Source organism: Belonocnema kinseyi, chromosome 2, assembly GCF_010883055.1.
Source record: "Belonocnema kinseyi isolate 2016_QV_RU_SX_M_011 chromosome 2, B_treatae_v1, whole genome shotgun sequence".
Classification (NCBI taxonomy): Eukaryota; Metazoa; Arthropoda; class Insecta; order Hymenoptera; family Cynipidae; genus Belonocnema; species Belonocnema kinseyi.
The window spans coordinates 160,874,623-160,890,845 of NC_046658.1; the positions used below are offsets into that span (position 1 = coordinate 160,874,623).

Below are 16,223 nucleotides of genomic sequence, written 5' to 3' on the forward strand. Positions count from 1 at the left end.
CTTTCATATTTAAAATTTATTCCAATTTGTTTTCAAATTAATCTCTTTTCGTAGAAATTTCATTTTTTTTTTTTTTTTGTTAGAAATGTAAATTTTTGTTAGAAAATTAATTTAATTTAATTAGAAATTCGAATATTTGGTTGAAAAATTAAATATCCAGTTGAAAAAATTCATATTTTCGGATTGAAAATTAAAATGTTTTATGGAAAATTGTTGTTTTCACTTACATATTCAACAATTTGATTCATTTTTTTACTGAAAAATCTTTCATAGTTAAAATGCCATCTAATTTGTTTTAAAATTGAAGTCTTCGTAGAAATTTCATTTTTTTTTGTTAGAAATGTAAATTTTTGTTAGAAAATTAATTTAATTTGATTAAAAATTCAAATATTTGGTAAAAAATTTTAATATTTAGTTGAAAATCTAAATATTTGATTAAAATTAAAAATATTTAATTAAAATTTTCAATGTTTGTTTGAAAATTTAAATATTTGGTTAAAAAATCGAATATCTGGTTGAAAAATAATTTTTATTTTTTAAATTAATAGTTTCGGATTAAAAATTCAACTGTTTTATAGAAAATTTGTCTCTTTCACTTAAATATTCAACAATTTGGTTAATTTTTTTTACTGTAAAATCTTTCATATTTAAAATTTCACCTAATTTGTTTTAAAATTAATCTCTTTTTCGTAGAAATTTCATCTTTTATTTGTTAGAAATGCAATTTTTGTTTGAAAATTAATTAATTATGATTAAAAATTCGAATATTTAGTTAAGAATTTAAATGTTAGGTTGACATATAAATATTTGATTAAAATTAAAAATATTTGGTTAAAAATTCAAATATTTAGTTGAAATTTAAAATATTTGGTTGAAAAATCGGATATCAGGTTGAAAAATAATTTTTGTTTTTTAAATTAATATTTTCAGATTAAAGATTAAAATGTTTTATGGAAAATTGTTATTTTTCACTTAAATTTTCAACAATTTGGTTCATTTTTTTTACTGGAAAATATTTCATATTTAAAGTTTCATCTAATTTCTTTTTAAATTATTCTCTTTTCGTAGAAATTTAATCTTTGTTGGTTAAAAATGAAAGCTTTTTGTATAAAATTAATCTGCTTCGGCTGAAAATTCAAGCTTTTGATTGAAAATTCATATTTTTTAAATTAAAAATTTCAAGCATAAAGTGAAAAATGTACCTATTTGCTTACAATTAATTTTTGTTTAAAAATTAACATTTTTGGGTTCATTTTTTTATTGATAAATCTTTTATAGCGTAAATTTCATCTGATTGGTATAAAAATTAATCTCTTTCCGTAGAAATTTCCTGTCTTAGTTAAAAATGAAAATTTTGTTGTAGAAAATTACTTTCTTTTGGTTGAAAATTAAAAATATTTGGTAGAAATTCAAATATTTGGTTGAAAAATCAAGTATCTGGTTAAAAGTTCAACTACATTGTAAAAAAATTCTCTTTTTAGATACAAAAATTCCAGTTTCTTAGAAAATTTAATTAATTTGATTGCAGATCAAATTTTTTAGAAAATTCATACTTTTAAAGTAAAAAATATACCTTTTTATCGATCTTTTTTCAGTTTTTGTTTAAAAATTAAAAAATTTGGTTGTTCTTTTTACTGAAAAATCTTTCTCAATTGAAATTTCGTCTTATCGATTTAAAAATTAATATCTTCGTAGAAATTTCCTTTCTTTTTTTTTTTTTTGTTGAAAATGAAATTTTTGTAAAGAAAACTAATTTCCTTTGATGAAAATTCAATTATTTTATTGCAAATTTTAATAATTAATAAGAAAATAAAATATATGATTATAAATTTACATATTTGTTTGAAAATTACATTGTGTTGTAAAATATCGTCTTTTTAATTATAAAATTCCAAAATTTGATAGAAAATTCAACTAATTTGGTTACAGATCAATTTTTTGTTAAAACTTCATAATTTCATGTAAAAAATTCATCTGTTTTATGGAAGATTCGTTTTATTGGTTTAAAAATTAATCTCTTTTCGTAGAAATTTACTTTCTTTTTGTTTAAAAACGACAGTTTTTTGTATGAAATTAATTTGCTCTAGTTAAAGATTCAAATAGTTTGATTAAAAAATGAAATATCTGGGTAAAAATTAAAACATCTGTTTGAAAATTCATATTTTCGGATTGAAAATTCAACTGCGTTGTAAATAATTCGTCTCCTTAGCTTAAAAATTCAATAATTGTGTAGAAAATTCAACTACTTAGTTATAAATAAATTTTTTCTTTGAAAATTAATATTTTGGGGTGAAAAATTCAAATATTTTCTATAAAATTGGTCTTTTTGACTTTAAAATTAAATAATTCGTTTGATTTTTTTACTGAAAAATCTCTCTTAGTTAAAAATTCGTCATTTTGATTTAAAAAATCAAGAATTTGGTATAAAATTCAAATACTTTGGTTGCAAATAAAAATTTTGTTAAAAATTCATATTTTCGGCATAAGAATTCAACTATTTGTTATAAACTTTGTCTTTTTGGCTTGAAAATTTAATAATTTTCTTGATTTTTTCTACTGAAAAATCGTTTTTAGTTGAAAATTCGTCTTTTTTTGTATAAAAATTAATCTCCTTTCATAGAAATTTCATCTTTTTGGTTAAAAGTTCAACGGTTTTGTTAAAAATTCGTAAATTTTGTTTTAAAATATTCATCTCTTAGGGTAAAAATTCAATCTTTTTTTGTGCAAATTTTAAATTACGTTTCTAGCTGCAAATATAACTTTTCCATTTATCATTACAAATTGATATTTTTTAGATGAAAATTAGACTATTTGGTTGAAAATACATTTTTTTGTTTAAACTCTACTGTTTAAAATTTCAAAAATTGGCCAGGGGAGAGGAAAACTGCAGAAAACCATCTTTAAAGTTCAGTCGACTTTCAAAGTAATTTACGACTTCGGAATTTTCAATTGGGAATGCTGATTGAGTGTATATAGTCACATCAACATAGAAAAACCAAAACATTCCTGTGTGAAAATCTCCTGTTGGACTGATCCACTTTCGAATTTCAAAAATACTTTTCTCATAATTAAAAAAAAAATTAATTTAATTATTTGAATTAATTTAGTTGAATTAATTAATTTAATTTTAATTAATTAATTTAATTCACTGATGTATCGGTGTAAATCTAAATTTACTTAATCACTGATTCAAACAGTAAAAATTTTACTGGTTTAAATTTGCGGAAGTGAATCACACGACAATGTAATTATTAAAGTAAGTATTAAAGATAAATTAAGTAATATTATTTTTTATAAGTATTTGTATGTTTTTTTAAGTAACACATATTAAACATTTTACACAATGTAAATTATTAATTTTGAGGTTAATTCTTTTTTTCGCACTAATAATTCTTTATTTTCCATAAAAAAGTCATTTTTTATACAAACTAAAAATATCGAATACCTATTTTATTGGAAAAAGGTTTTTGAATAACTAAATTCAAGCTAAAATTAGATTATGAAGTTTTAGAAAAATGAAATAAACATCAGTTTGTTTTTGAAGTTATGTGAATATATTTTTTCTAAGATTCTTTAGAAAATTCCAAATTACTTTTGAAAATTTCAGATGTGTCGAAAAATCTAGGAAATTCTAAAGAAAATTAGTTTATTTAATTAAATAATTATTTAAATTTTAAAAAATCATTCAAAATTTAAAAAGTTTCATTCATAGAAATCTTTTGAAATTTTCTTCAAAACTTAATTTTTCATAAAAATTCTCAGATAAATTTTAAGAAAAATTGTTTTCGAATCTTTTCAGGAATGCCAAACCTTCTTTCAAAAATTATCCGATTTTTTCGTATTTTTTCAAATGAATGTTTTACTAGGACTGTAAAGAAAATTCTCTCATTCTCTGAAATGTTTCAACATGTCAAAATTTCTACATTTAAACAAATTTGAAACCTCTAAGTTTTATTTCATGCTAAAAGTTTAATTTTATTTATTTGCATTAAGGATGCACAAATATAACTTCCCTAGGTAGTTTCGAGAATTAATCAAAAATGGCGCAATGCACTTTATAATAATTGCATTTTTTTTACTAGTTTCGAAAATTAATAGAAAATGGCGCCATACACTTTTTAATGCTAGAATTTTTCTTAAAGTAGTTCCGAGAATTAATCAAAAATAGCGCTATGCGCTTTCTAATAATTGAAGGTTTTTCTACGTTTCGAAATTTTTATATTTTTGAAGATATCAGAAATGGGAAAAATTATATACAACAATTTTTATTTTACAGGATTCTACCAAATTATAAGAAAATTGTGAATTGGAAAAATATTTAGGACCTTTTGAAACTTGGAAAATATTTATTAATAGTTTATAAATTTTTCAGTTTTAAAATAATTTTAATCTCTTAAAGGCTTCTAAAATTCCTAAATATCTCTTAAAATTTTGTAAAGATTATGCAAAGTTAAGAAAAATTGTATGAAAATCTAGATTCTTTTTGGAAATTTTTGAAAATGTTTTAAAATCTTTTGTAAATAAAAAATTAATTTCTTAAAATACATTCGGTAACAAAAAATTATTTGAACTTTTTAAATTTCTGGAAAAGCTTCTAATTTGTTGGTTCTAAATCATCAAAAATAGGTTCTTTAAAAAAATTTTAAATCATTTAAAGCTAAAATTATTTTATATCTTTTCAAAACTTCGGAAAACTTTTTTAACGTTTCGAAATTTTGTTAAATATTCGCTTAAAATTAATTTTTAAGTTGAATCTCTTTTAATATTCCCAGGATTTTGAAGCCAAATTTTTCCCTAAATACATGAAAGTAATAAATCATAAATATATGTAGGTATTTAAAAACAATTCGAACTTCTTTCAAAATTTAAAAAAAATAGGGATAGTTGATTTGGTCATTTTTTATTATGGTTATATAAGTATATAATTTTCCTAAGTTTCTTAGGATAATAGAAAACAAATTTCAAAGATTTTGGATATGTCGAAAAAGTATAATTTTTTTATTTTTCAGAATTATAAAAATTGTCCTTTAACTCTCCAGACTTATTCGAAATTTATAGAAATATTTTGATACCTTTTTAAATTTTCAAGATTTATTTTTCAAAGTAGTCATTATAAATTTTCGCAAGAATATCAAGAAAAGTTTTGTCATTTTCTTCATTCCTTTCAAACGTCTTGAAGAAAAACTTCGAATTTTTTTTTGAATTCTGCTAAAGTTTAAATTTGGTTTGAAATGTTTGGAAAAATTTAAATTTTGCTTGAAATTTTTTGAAATATTTAAAAATTTTAGATTCTGTTATGAAAATTTTGTAAATATTTTGTAATCTTTTAAAATGTTTTTAAATATTATTTTAAAATTAATGTTTTTAAATATAATATCAGTTTTACTTTTTCCATACATTTTAAGAAAATTTTGTTACTATCGTGAAACCTTTCATAATCTTTAAGAAGGTTTAAAATTTTATTTCCAAATATTAAAAATGTATATTTAAAATTTTTTTTCAATTTTTCGATTAGTATTGAATCTTTTCAAACTTCTGAATTTATTTTTTCGTGGTAGTTTCGAGAATTTTTCGAAAATGGCGCCATAGGCTTTTTAATATGTAATTGGATCTTTTCGAGTAGTTTTTAGATAATATCGAGAATTAATCGAAAATGGCGGCATAAACTTTTTAATAATTAGATTTTTTCGTGTAGTTTCCAGATAGTTTCGAGAATTAATTGAAAATGGCACCATAGGCTTTTTAATAATAAGCTTTTTACGAAAATGACGCCATGCGCTTATTGATAATTGGATTTTTTCGAATAGTTTCGAGATAGTAACTAGAATTACCCGAAAATGGCGTCATACATTTGTTAATCATTTTTTTGTTGATTAATTTTGAGATTGTTTCAATAACTAATTGAGAATAGCGCCATACGCTTTTTAGTATCTAATTGGATTTTTTCGAATAGTTTTGAGAAATATTTGAAAATGGCGCCAAATACTTTTTAATAATTGGATCTTTACGAGTAGTTTCTAGAATTAATTGTAAATGGCGTCATGACCTTTTTAATAATTGGATCTTTTCGATAGTTTTGAGAGGGTTTCTAGAATTAATCGAAGAAGGCGCCATACATTTTTTAATAATTATATTTTTTGAGTACTTTCGAGATTGGTTCGAAAATTAATAGAAAATGGCGTCATACGTTTTTTAATATCTAACTGGATTTTTTTAAGTAGTTTCTAGAATTAATTGAAAATGTCATGAACTTTTTAATAATTAAATCTTTTCGAGTAGTTTTGAGATAGTTTCGAGACTTAATCGAAAATGGTGCCATACATTTTTAAATAATTAGATTTGATGAGTAGTTTGCGAATGTTTTGAGAATTAATTGAAAATGGCACCATACGTTTTTTAATAATTGGCCTTTTACGATTGGTTCCGAGCGTTAATTGAAAATCACGCCATTCGCTTTTTAATAATTGGATTTTTTAATAGGTTAGATTAGAGAATTAATCGAAAATAGCGCTATGCGCTTTTCAATAATTGGATTTTTCGAGTACTTTTGAGATAGTTTCGAGATTTAATCCAAATAGGCGTCATGTGCTTTTCAAAAATTAGATTGTTTAATATTTTCGAGAATTAATCGAAAATGGCGCCATGCGCTTTTTAAACATTGGCTGTTTCCAAGTACTTTCGAGAGATTTTCGAGAAAAAAACTAGAATGGCAACATGTGCTTTTCAATAATTGGATTTTTTCAGTAGTTTCGAGATAGTTTAAAGAATTAATCGAAAATGGCGTCATACGCTTAATAATTGGATTTTCTCTAGTAATTTCGAGAATTAATCTAAAATGTCGCCATCAGCTTTTTAATAATTAGATTTTTTAATAGTTTCGAGAATTAATCGAAAATGGCGCCATGTGCTTTTTAAATATTGACTTTTTTCAAGTACTTTCGAGAGAGTTTCGAGAAAAAATCTAGAATAGCGAAATGTGCTTTTCAATAATTGGATTTTTTCATTAGTTTCGAGATAGTTTAAAGAATTAATCGAAAATGTCGTCATACGCTTCTTGATAATTGGATTTTTTCTAATAGTTTCAAGAATTAATCTAAAATGTTACCATGAGCTTTTTAATAATTGGATTTTTTCGATATGGTTTCGAGAATTTATCGGGAATGGCAACATAAGTTTTCTAATATTTTGTTTTTTAGAGTAGTTTCGAGATTTAATGAAAAATGGCGCAATGCGCTTTATAATAATTGCATTTTTTACTAGGTTCGAGAATGAATAGAAAATAGCGCATTACGCTTTATAATATTTTGGTTTTTTTCGTACCTTAAAGAATTAATCGCGAATGGTGTCATGGACTTTTTAATAATTGAATTTTTACTAGTACTTTCGGGGATTAATCGAAAATGGCGCCATGCGCTTTTTAATAATTGCATTTTTTTAGTAGTGTCGCTTTTTAATAATTGAATGTTTTTCTATGTTTCGAGATAGTTTCGAAAGTTAATTGAAAATGGCGTATTGATCGCAAATGGCGCAATGTGCCTTTTATAATTGGATTTTTCCGAGTAGTTTTAAGATATTTTCGAGAACTAATTGAAAATGGCGTCATGTGCTTTCTAATAATTGAATTTTTGTTAATAGTTTTACAAATTAATCGAAAATAGCGCCATGCGCTTTTTAGTTGGATTAAAAAAAATTGAGATATTTTCGTGAGTTAATTGAAAATGGGGCAATACGTTTTATAATAATTGGATTTTTTTGTAGTTTCGAGAATGAATCGCAAATAGCGCCATGCGATTTTTCATAATTGGATAGGATCAAAAATAAAGTAAGCATGTTCATAAGAAATGATTTCTCTTATTATTAAAAACATTTATATGCTCAACGAGCTACTCATAAATACACAAAAAGTTCTTGAAACTTTTTCAACACATTCATCAAATTAGACGAATACAAATTATAATCTAATTTGTACCTTGTGTCTGTAACAGACCAAGACGGACACAATACTCACAGCCAAGTAGCTGACAAGAATTTTCAGAGCAAACATATCATCAACGTACAATGTTTTTACAGACATATTAACAGTTCCTGTCAGTATATTCGCAAGGAGAAAAAAACCAAGCCCATTGTAATTAACAGCTTCAAAAATCTCCAGGTTTTCACTAAAATTCTCCTCATTATCAAAATGAGCTTTCGCTTTCGGCAAATTTCTTTCCTTAGCATACACTTTTCGCGTCTTTTGATTTTCGTTCTCTATTTTGGATCGAACAAACACATCTATCAAGATCTCAACCAATAACAAAAGTGTCAACAAACTTGCAGCAAGAGTAACAATCCACGCACAATATCCGGCATTAGCAAGTCGTCTCGAAACTGAAAGAAACGAGTCACAAACTAGCATCACAGCACAAAAATGCGAAGCTATCAGCGACAGTTTTATGCAGAGTATCATAGGCTGATTGTACGCGACTCTAATCTCAAATTTAAACAATTTAATCTCTAAAAATTGCGAATTCTGTTTTGAATTAGCACTCAAATTCTGGTAGGTTGAATGAATAAGTTTTCCAATCGAAACCGCAATTAAGTAAAGCCCCACATAGCCAGGAATTGACACCAGACCCTCGCGATTTGCAGAAATAAAGTCGTCTCTAGATCCCTCACTCAGGATCCATTTTTTCAAGCCTTTCGCATTCAAACCGTACTCGTACATCGCCAGGATCCAGAGTCCTGACAAGAGCGAGTATCTGGAACTGATAGTTTTTGAAATCATACTCGTGAAAAGCTTGACGAAGGCTAAGGTTATAAAAAAATTCCAATGGACACCATATTCTGTGATATGTCTCTGATATCCTAAGTATTCTATCGCGAAAAAGCGCCCAAATCCCAAAATCAGGAGAGGAATGCAACTTTTCAATGACTTTATCATTCCCTGAAATAAATTAATTTTTTCGTCTACGCTTATTCCTCTCGCTTCCGGCGCCACTAGAGCATTCGCGATTATAAAAAGCCCTACTCCAGTGTCCATCAGACTGTAACCATAGACTTCAGTCTTTGCAAATTTGCGTGGAAAAATTTGAAAATCGACTGCCAAGATGCATATGACTGTTGTGATATTTGTCCAGGCTCGAAAGTTTGTTAGAAATGAAAGATTTTTGTGGTTCAAGGTCGAAATTCTCTTACCGGATGTTGATTTTTTGAAGCTGATTAAGAGGAGAGTAATTAAAGAAAGTAGGAGCATGATAGCACAAACGTGGAACAAGTGTTCGGATAATATTGTGCAGCATAAAATGGAGGGAACGACGGTTAATATAAATTCTAAAACAACTCGTAGATTGCGATTTAGACTCTTTCCCATTAAGTCTAGAATGGAGATCGTGAGAAAAACACTAAGCACGTTTGGGAGAAGTAGGAAAATTATTTCTTGTGGGGTTGTTCCGCCATGATTTGAGACGAATTCTTCCTGCTGTTGGCGATAACGGGTGTCATCCAGAGATGCCATTTCTGAATTTGAAAATTAATTTTTGAGGGGAGCACAAAATATTAGAGTTAGAGTGGCGACTTGACCGGGAATTGAATTAAAAAACCGGAAATTTACTTCTTATTGTAAAAAAAATGGAAGTTTTCATTATATCAATAATTTTGGTCAATTTAGAAAAATGATTTCTAATTTAGAGGTCATCCATACAGTGTCTTACCAATTTTGGGAAATTTTTGATCCTAGTGTGAGGAATTATTAACTTCGGTAATGAATCAACAATTAAAATGAAAAATTAATTTTCAGAGTAAGTAACGAGAAATGGAATAGTAAATACTTTCAATTGAAAACATAATTTTAAATTAGAAAAAACAGATTTTTTCCACCAAACAGTTGACTTTTTTTTTTTACTAAATTATTGAACTTTCAAGAAAAAATGACGAATTTTCTATACAAAATAGAGTTGAATAATCAAAGCAATAATATGATATGTTGATAAAAATGTTAATTTTATACAAACAAAAATACAAGAGCTCTAAACTTAAAAATTGAATTTTTGATTAAACTAGATAAATTTTCAACAAATCTTTTTAATAAAATAGTTTAATTTTCAACCAAAGAGATGAATTCTTAAATTAAATTTTAATCGTGAAGCAAAAAAATGCATTAATAAGAAGGTAGTTAAATTGAAACCCTAGTTTTTAAATTTTGAACCAAAAAGATGAACTTTTAAATACAACGATTAATTTTCCACTGAAAAAAACGAATTTTTAAAAAAATTCAAGAACTCTTAACCAAAAAATTGAATTTTAAACTAAAAAAGATTAATTTACTACAAAAAGAAAACGAATTTTCAATCAAAATACTAGAATTCTCCACCAAGAAGTTGAATTTTAAAAAAAAAGATGAATTGTTAAACCAAACAAAAAAAAAGAATTTTATAAACAAAAAGATTAATACCAAAAAAGACGAATTTTTAATCAAATTTAAGAGTTATCATCCAAAAAGTTGAATTTTTATATAAAATTTAAGAATTCTAAACAAAAAATTGAATTTTGAACTAAAAATGATTAATTTACTACTTGAAAAGACGAATTTTTAACAAAATTCATCAATTTTGATCCGAAAAGTTGAAATTTCTACTAAAAAAAGAAGAATTTTTAAACAAAAAGATTGATTTACTACCGAAATATACGAATTTTCAATCAAATTAAAAAAGTTCTCAAAACAAAAAGTTTAATTATTAACTGAAAAGAATTATTTTTAAACAAAAAGAATAATCTACTACAAAAAAAACGAATTTTCAACCAAAATACTAGAATTCTCAACCAAGAAGTTGAATTTGCAACAAAAAAGATGAATTGTTAAACCACACAAAAAAAAATTTTTCAACAAAATCATTAATTTAATACCAAAAAAGACGAGTTTTTAACCAAATTCATGAATTCCGAAACAAAAAGTTGAAGTTTTAACTAAAAAAGAATTACAAATGAATTTTTGACCAAAAAGATTAATTTACTACCAAAAACGTGAATTTAAAACAAAATTCATAAGTTTTTATCCAAAAAGTTGAAATTTCAACTAAAAAAAGAAGATTTTTTAAACAAAAAGATTGATTTTCTACCGAAAAAGGCGAATTTTTAATCAAATTCAAGAGTTTTCAACCAAAAAATTGAATTTTCGTCTAAAAATGATTAATTTGCTACTTGATAAGACAATTTTTTAACTAATTCCTGAATTTCGACTAAAAAGATGAATTTTTAAACAAAAAGATTAATTTACTACCAAAAAAGACGAATGTTTAACAAAATTCACAAATTTTAATTCAAAAAGTTGAAATTTCAACAAAACGAAGATGCATTTTTAAACAAAAGATTGATTTAGTATCAAAAAAGACGAATTTTTAATCAAATTTAAGAGTTTTCTACCAAAAAGTTGAATTTTTAACTAAAAAGTTGAAATTTCAACTAAAAAGGATTTAAAATACAACATTAATTTGCTACCAAAAAAGACGAATTTTTAATTAAATTTGAGAGTTCTCAACCAAAAACTTGAATATTGAACTGAAAAAGATGAATTTTTGAACAAAAGATTAATTTACTACCAAAAAAGATGAATTTTGAACAAAATTCATCAATTTCGAACCGAAAGTTAAATTTTGAACTAAAATTATTAATTTAATACTTAAAAAGAATTTTTTAAACTAAATTTCTGAAACTCGACTAAAAAAGATGAATTTTTAAACAAAAAGATTAATTTTCTACCAAAAACATTAATCATCATATGTACATGCAACTACTTTTTTGAAAATCAATTTTTAAACTAAAAATTTAACTATTTAGTACAAAATTTAACAATTTTTTTTTAATTGTTTTTTTTCTGGTTAGCAATTAGATTTTAACGCAAACTTCAAATTTTCGGTTGAAATTTTATCTTTTTTGGATGAAAATCCAACTATTTGTTAAACAATTGATATTTTTTATTTAAGAATTAAACTATTTTTTTTATTCATATTATTTGTGAAAATTTTTTTTTTTCTGTGGAAAATTAATCTTATTTGTTGAAAGTTTATCAGTATGTTTGAAAATTAATTCTTTCAACTTGAAAAATAAACTCGTTTGTTAAAAAAATTTTTTCCCTTAAAATTTAACTACTTTTTTGAAAACTTATGTAATTTGTGAAAAATTCTTTGCTTTTATTGTTGAAAATTAATATTATTTTTTGAAAAATCTTCTTTTTGGTAGGTATAAGATTCAACTTTTCCAATTAAAGATACATAATTTTAGTTGTACATATATCAGTTCGGTTCAAAATTTATTTAATTGAAAATGCACGTTTTTTGTACAAAAATCGAATTTTTTAGTAGAAAATAATTTTTTTCTTTCAAAGTTTCATTGTTTAAAAATTCTCCTTTTTTTCAAAATTCCAGTATTCCATTTAAATATTCATCATTTTAGTTGAAAATTTATCAGTTCGGTTCGAAGTTAATTTACTTTTGTTGAAAAATAAACTGCTGTGTTGAAAATTAATTTTTTTTATTAAAGATTCATCATTTTAATTAAAAATTCATCTCTTTGATTAAAAAATGAGCTATTTTATTAAAAATTTCTGTATTTTTGATTTAAAATAAGTTTTTTGTTAAAATAAAAATACTATTCCGGTTTAATATTTCACAATATTAGTTAAATATTTATTTTTTTTGTGGCTGCACAATTATTTTTGCATTGAAAATTTATTTATTCAACTTTGGATCAAAAATTAATCTTTATTAGTTCAAAAATTATTTTTTTTTTTGTGGTTGAACATTGACTTTCTTAACTTAGAACTTCATTATTTAAGTTTTGGTTGACCATTTATCTTTTTTAGTAAGAATTGTTTTTTTTTAAGTTCAACTTATTTCAATTAAGTATTCATAAATTTAATTGAAAATTCATCTGTTTCGTTTAAAATGCCGGGAAAATTGAAAAACATGATCAGGAAAAACCGGGAGTTTGAAATCTTCTGCCGAATCGCCATCCTAACTGTATTTTAAAATCTGAAAAAACTTACTTTTTTATTGAAGGTAAAGGATCTTTCCTTTTATGAAATTACAGTTGATGAGTGCTTTATTACGATTTTCTACAACCTGGGAAAATCCATGGTACACGTAAAGCTAAAACACCAAGATTCATATTTTTATATATTTTATTTATAGATTTTTCGCGAAAATAGGGAAATAAATTATTTAAAAGAAAATTAATGCGAGTAATATAATAAATTCAATTTTAAATGCTTTCAAGTCCCGATAATTCAAGAAAAAGTATTTTATTTTCAATTATATTGATTAGTTTTTAAACAAATATTGGAATTTGCAAACGAAACATGGAATATTTAAAATTTCAACCTAAAAATGAAATTTCATCTTGAATGATGAATCTTGAAAACATCCAAATAGTGACGGTTGTAATGAAGAAGATTAATTTTCTATCAAAATGGACACATTTGCGGAAAAAATAAGTTTATTTTTAATTGAAAAAACTGAATTTTTTAACAAAATAACAGGATTCTTAAGCAAGAAGTTGAAGTTTCAACAAAAAAAGATGAATTTATAAACGAAAAGATTAATTTTTAACAAACTTCATGAATTCCGAAATAAAAAGTTTAAATTTCAACTAAAAAAGAATTTTTAAACAAAAGATTGATTTACTACCGAAAAATACGAATTTTAAATCAAATTTAAGAATTCTCAACCAAAGAGTTGAATTTTGAACTAAAAAAGATTAATTTACTACTAGAAAAGACCAATTTTTTTCCTAAATTCATGAATACCGGTCAAAAAAGTTTAATTTTCAACTGAAAAAGAGGAACTTTAAAAAAAAGGTTAATATACTACCAAAAAAAATAATGAATTTTTAAACAAAATATCGTTTTTAAATAAAAAGCTTAATTTACTACAAAAAAAAATGAATTGCTAACCAGGATTCTCAACAAAAAATTTTCAATTTCAACGAAAAACAATATGAATAATTAAAAAAAAGATTAATTTTCTACCAAAGAAGACGAATTTTAAAGAAATTCATAAATTTCGAAACACAAAGTTGAAAATTCAATTTAAAAAGATTAATTTTTGAAGAAAAGATTGATTTATTACGTAAAAAGACGAATTTTTAATCAAATTTAAGAGATCTCAACCAAAAAGTTGAATTTTGAACTACAAAAGATTAATTTACGACCTGAAAAGAACATTTTTTCACTAAATTCATGAATTCCGATAAAGAACTTTAATTTTCAACTGAAAAAGAGGAACTTTCAAACAAAAAGGTTAATTTACTAACAAAAAAAAACGAATTTGAAACCAAAATACCAGAATTCTCAACCCAAAAGTTTCAGTTTCAACGTAAAAAAAGATGAATAATTAAAAAAAAAAGATTAATTTCCTATCAAAAAAGACGAATTTTAACGAAATTCATAAATCTCGAACCAAAAAATTGAAATTTCAACTAAAAAGGAATTTTCAGACAAAAGATTGATTTAATGCCAAAAAATAATAATTTTTAATCAAATTTAAGAATTCTTAAACAAAAAGTTGAAATTTGAACTCAAAAAGATTGATTTACAACCCGAAAAGATAAATTTTTAACTAAATTCATGAATTCCGGTCAAGAAAGTTTAATTTTCAACTGAAAAAGAGGAACTTTAAAAAAAGGTAAATACTACTAATTTGTAACGAAATTTATCAATTTCGAACCAAAAAGTTGAATTTTCAGCTAAAAAGAATTTTTAAACAAAAGATTGATTTATTACTAAAAAATAAGAATTTTGAATAAAATTTTGGAATTCTTATTTTTAAATAAAAAGCTTAATTTCATACAAAAAAAAAACGAATTTTGAACCAGAATTTTCAACCAAAAAGTTTCAGTTTTACTAAAAAATAAGAATTTTTAATTAAACTTAAAAGTTTTCAACCAAAAAATCGAATTTATAACTGAAAATTGTTAATTTACTACTAGAAAATACGTTTTTTCAAATAAATTCCTGAATTTCGACTAAAAAAGATGAAGTTTTAAACAAAAAGATTAATTTACTGCCGCAAAAGACGAATTTTTAATCAAATTTAAGAGTTCTCAACCAAAAAGTTGAATTTTCATCTAAAAAAAGATTAATTTTTAAACAAAAGATTGATTTACTACGGAAAAAGACGAATTTTTAAACAAATTTAAGAGTTCTCAACCAAAAAGTTTCTATTTCATCAAAAAAGAGGAATTTTTAAGCAAAAAGTTTAATTTACTACCAAAAAAAAAACGAATTTTTAACCAAAAGACTAGAATTCTCAACCAAAAAGTGTAAGTTAAAAAAAAAGGATTAATTTTTAAACAAAAAGATTAATTTTCTACCAAAAAGACGAATTTTTATCGAAATTCATGAATTTCGAACCAAAAATTTGACATTTCAACTAAAAAAGAATTTCTAAACAAAGGAATAATTTATTACCAAAAAACAAGAATTTTGAATTAAAAAAGATTAATTTACTACCAGAAAAGACCAATTTTTTACTAAATTCATGAATTCCGGTCAAAAAAGTTGAAATTTCAACTAAAAAGAATTTTTAAACAAAAGATTGATTTACTACCGAAAAAGACGAATATTTAATCAAATTTAAGAGTTCTCAACCAAAAAGTTGAATTTTCATCTAAAAAAAGATTAATTTTTAAACAAAAGATTGATTTACTACGGAAAAAGACGAATTTTTAAACAAATTTAAGAATTCTCAACCAAAAAGTTTCTATTTCAACAAAAAAGAGGAATGTTTAAGCAAAAAGTTTAGTTTACTACCAAAAAAAAAACGAATTTTTGACCAAAAGACTAGAATTCTCAACCAAAAAGTGTAAGTTGAAAAAAAGGATTAATTTTTAAACAAAAAGATTAATTTTCTACCAAAAAGACGAATTTTTATCGAAATTCATGAATTTCGAACCAAAAATTTGACATTTCAACTAAAAAAGAATTTTTAAACAAAGGAATAATTTATTACCAAAAAACAAGAATTTTAAACTAAAAGAGATTAATTTACTACCAGAAAAGACCAATTTTTTACTAAATTCATGAATTCTGGTCAAAAAAGTTGAAATTTCAACTAAAAAGAATTTTTAAACAAAAGATTGATTTACTGCCGAAAAAGACGAATATTTAATCAAATTTAAGAGTTCTCAACCAAAAAGTTGAATTTTCATCTAAAAAAAGATTAATTTTTAAACAAAAGATTGATTTACTA

At 23.8% G+C, this 16,223-nt stretch overlaps 2 protein-coding genes across 3 annotated transcripts in view; both read right to left on the minus strand.

Annotated features, from left to right (window-relative positions):
* The window catches only part of LOC117183052 (EGF domain-specific O-linked N-acetylglucosamine transferase-like), a 7,741-nt gene extending 4,737 nt beyond the window's left edge, over positions 1 to 3,004 (minus strand). Inside the window, exon 1 of the mRNA XM_033376204.1 lies at positions 2,933 to 3,004. Coding sequence (XP_033232095.1) covers positions 2,933 to 3,004 — 72 coding nt within the window. The remainder of the gene's footprint in view (positions 1 to 2,932) is intronic.
* A 4,831-nt stretch (positions 3,005 to 7,835) lies between these two features.
* LOC117168352 (uncharacterized protein At4g17910) overlaps positions 7,836 to 16,223 on the minus strand; it is a 16,097-nt gene continuing 7,709 nt past the window's right edge. For both annotated transcript variants that reach the window (XM_033353931.1, XM_033353932.1), the window contains exons 2-3: positions 13,022 to 13,124; positions 7,836 to 9,498 (exon numbers count right to left, since the gene is read on the minus strand). In XM_033353931.1, the coding sequence (XP_033209822.1) occupies positions 7,952 to 9,496 (1,545 nt within the window). In that variant the 5' untranslated portion in view covers positions 9,497 to 9,498; positions 13,022 to 13,124 and the 3' untranslated portion in view covers positions 7,836 to 7,951. The remainder of the gene's footprint in view (positions 9,499 to 13,021; positions 13,125 to 16,223) is intronic.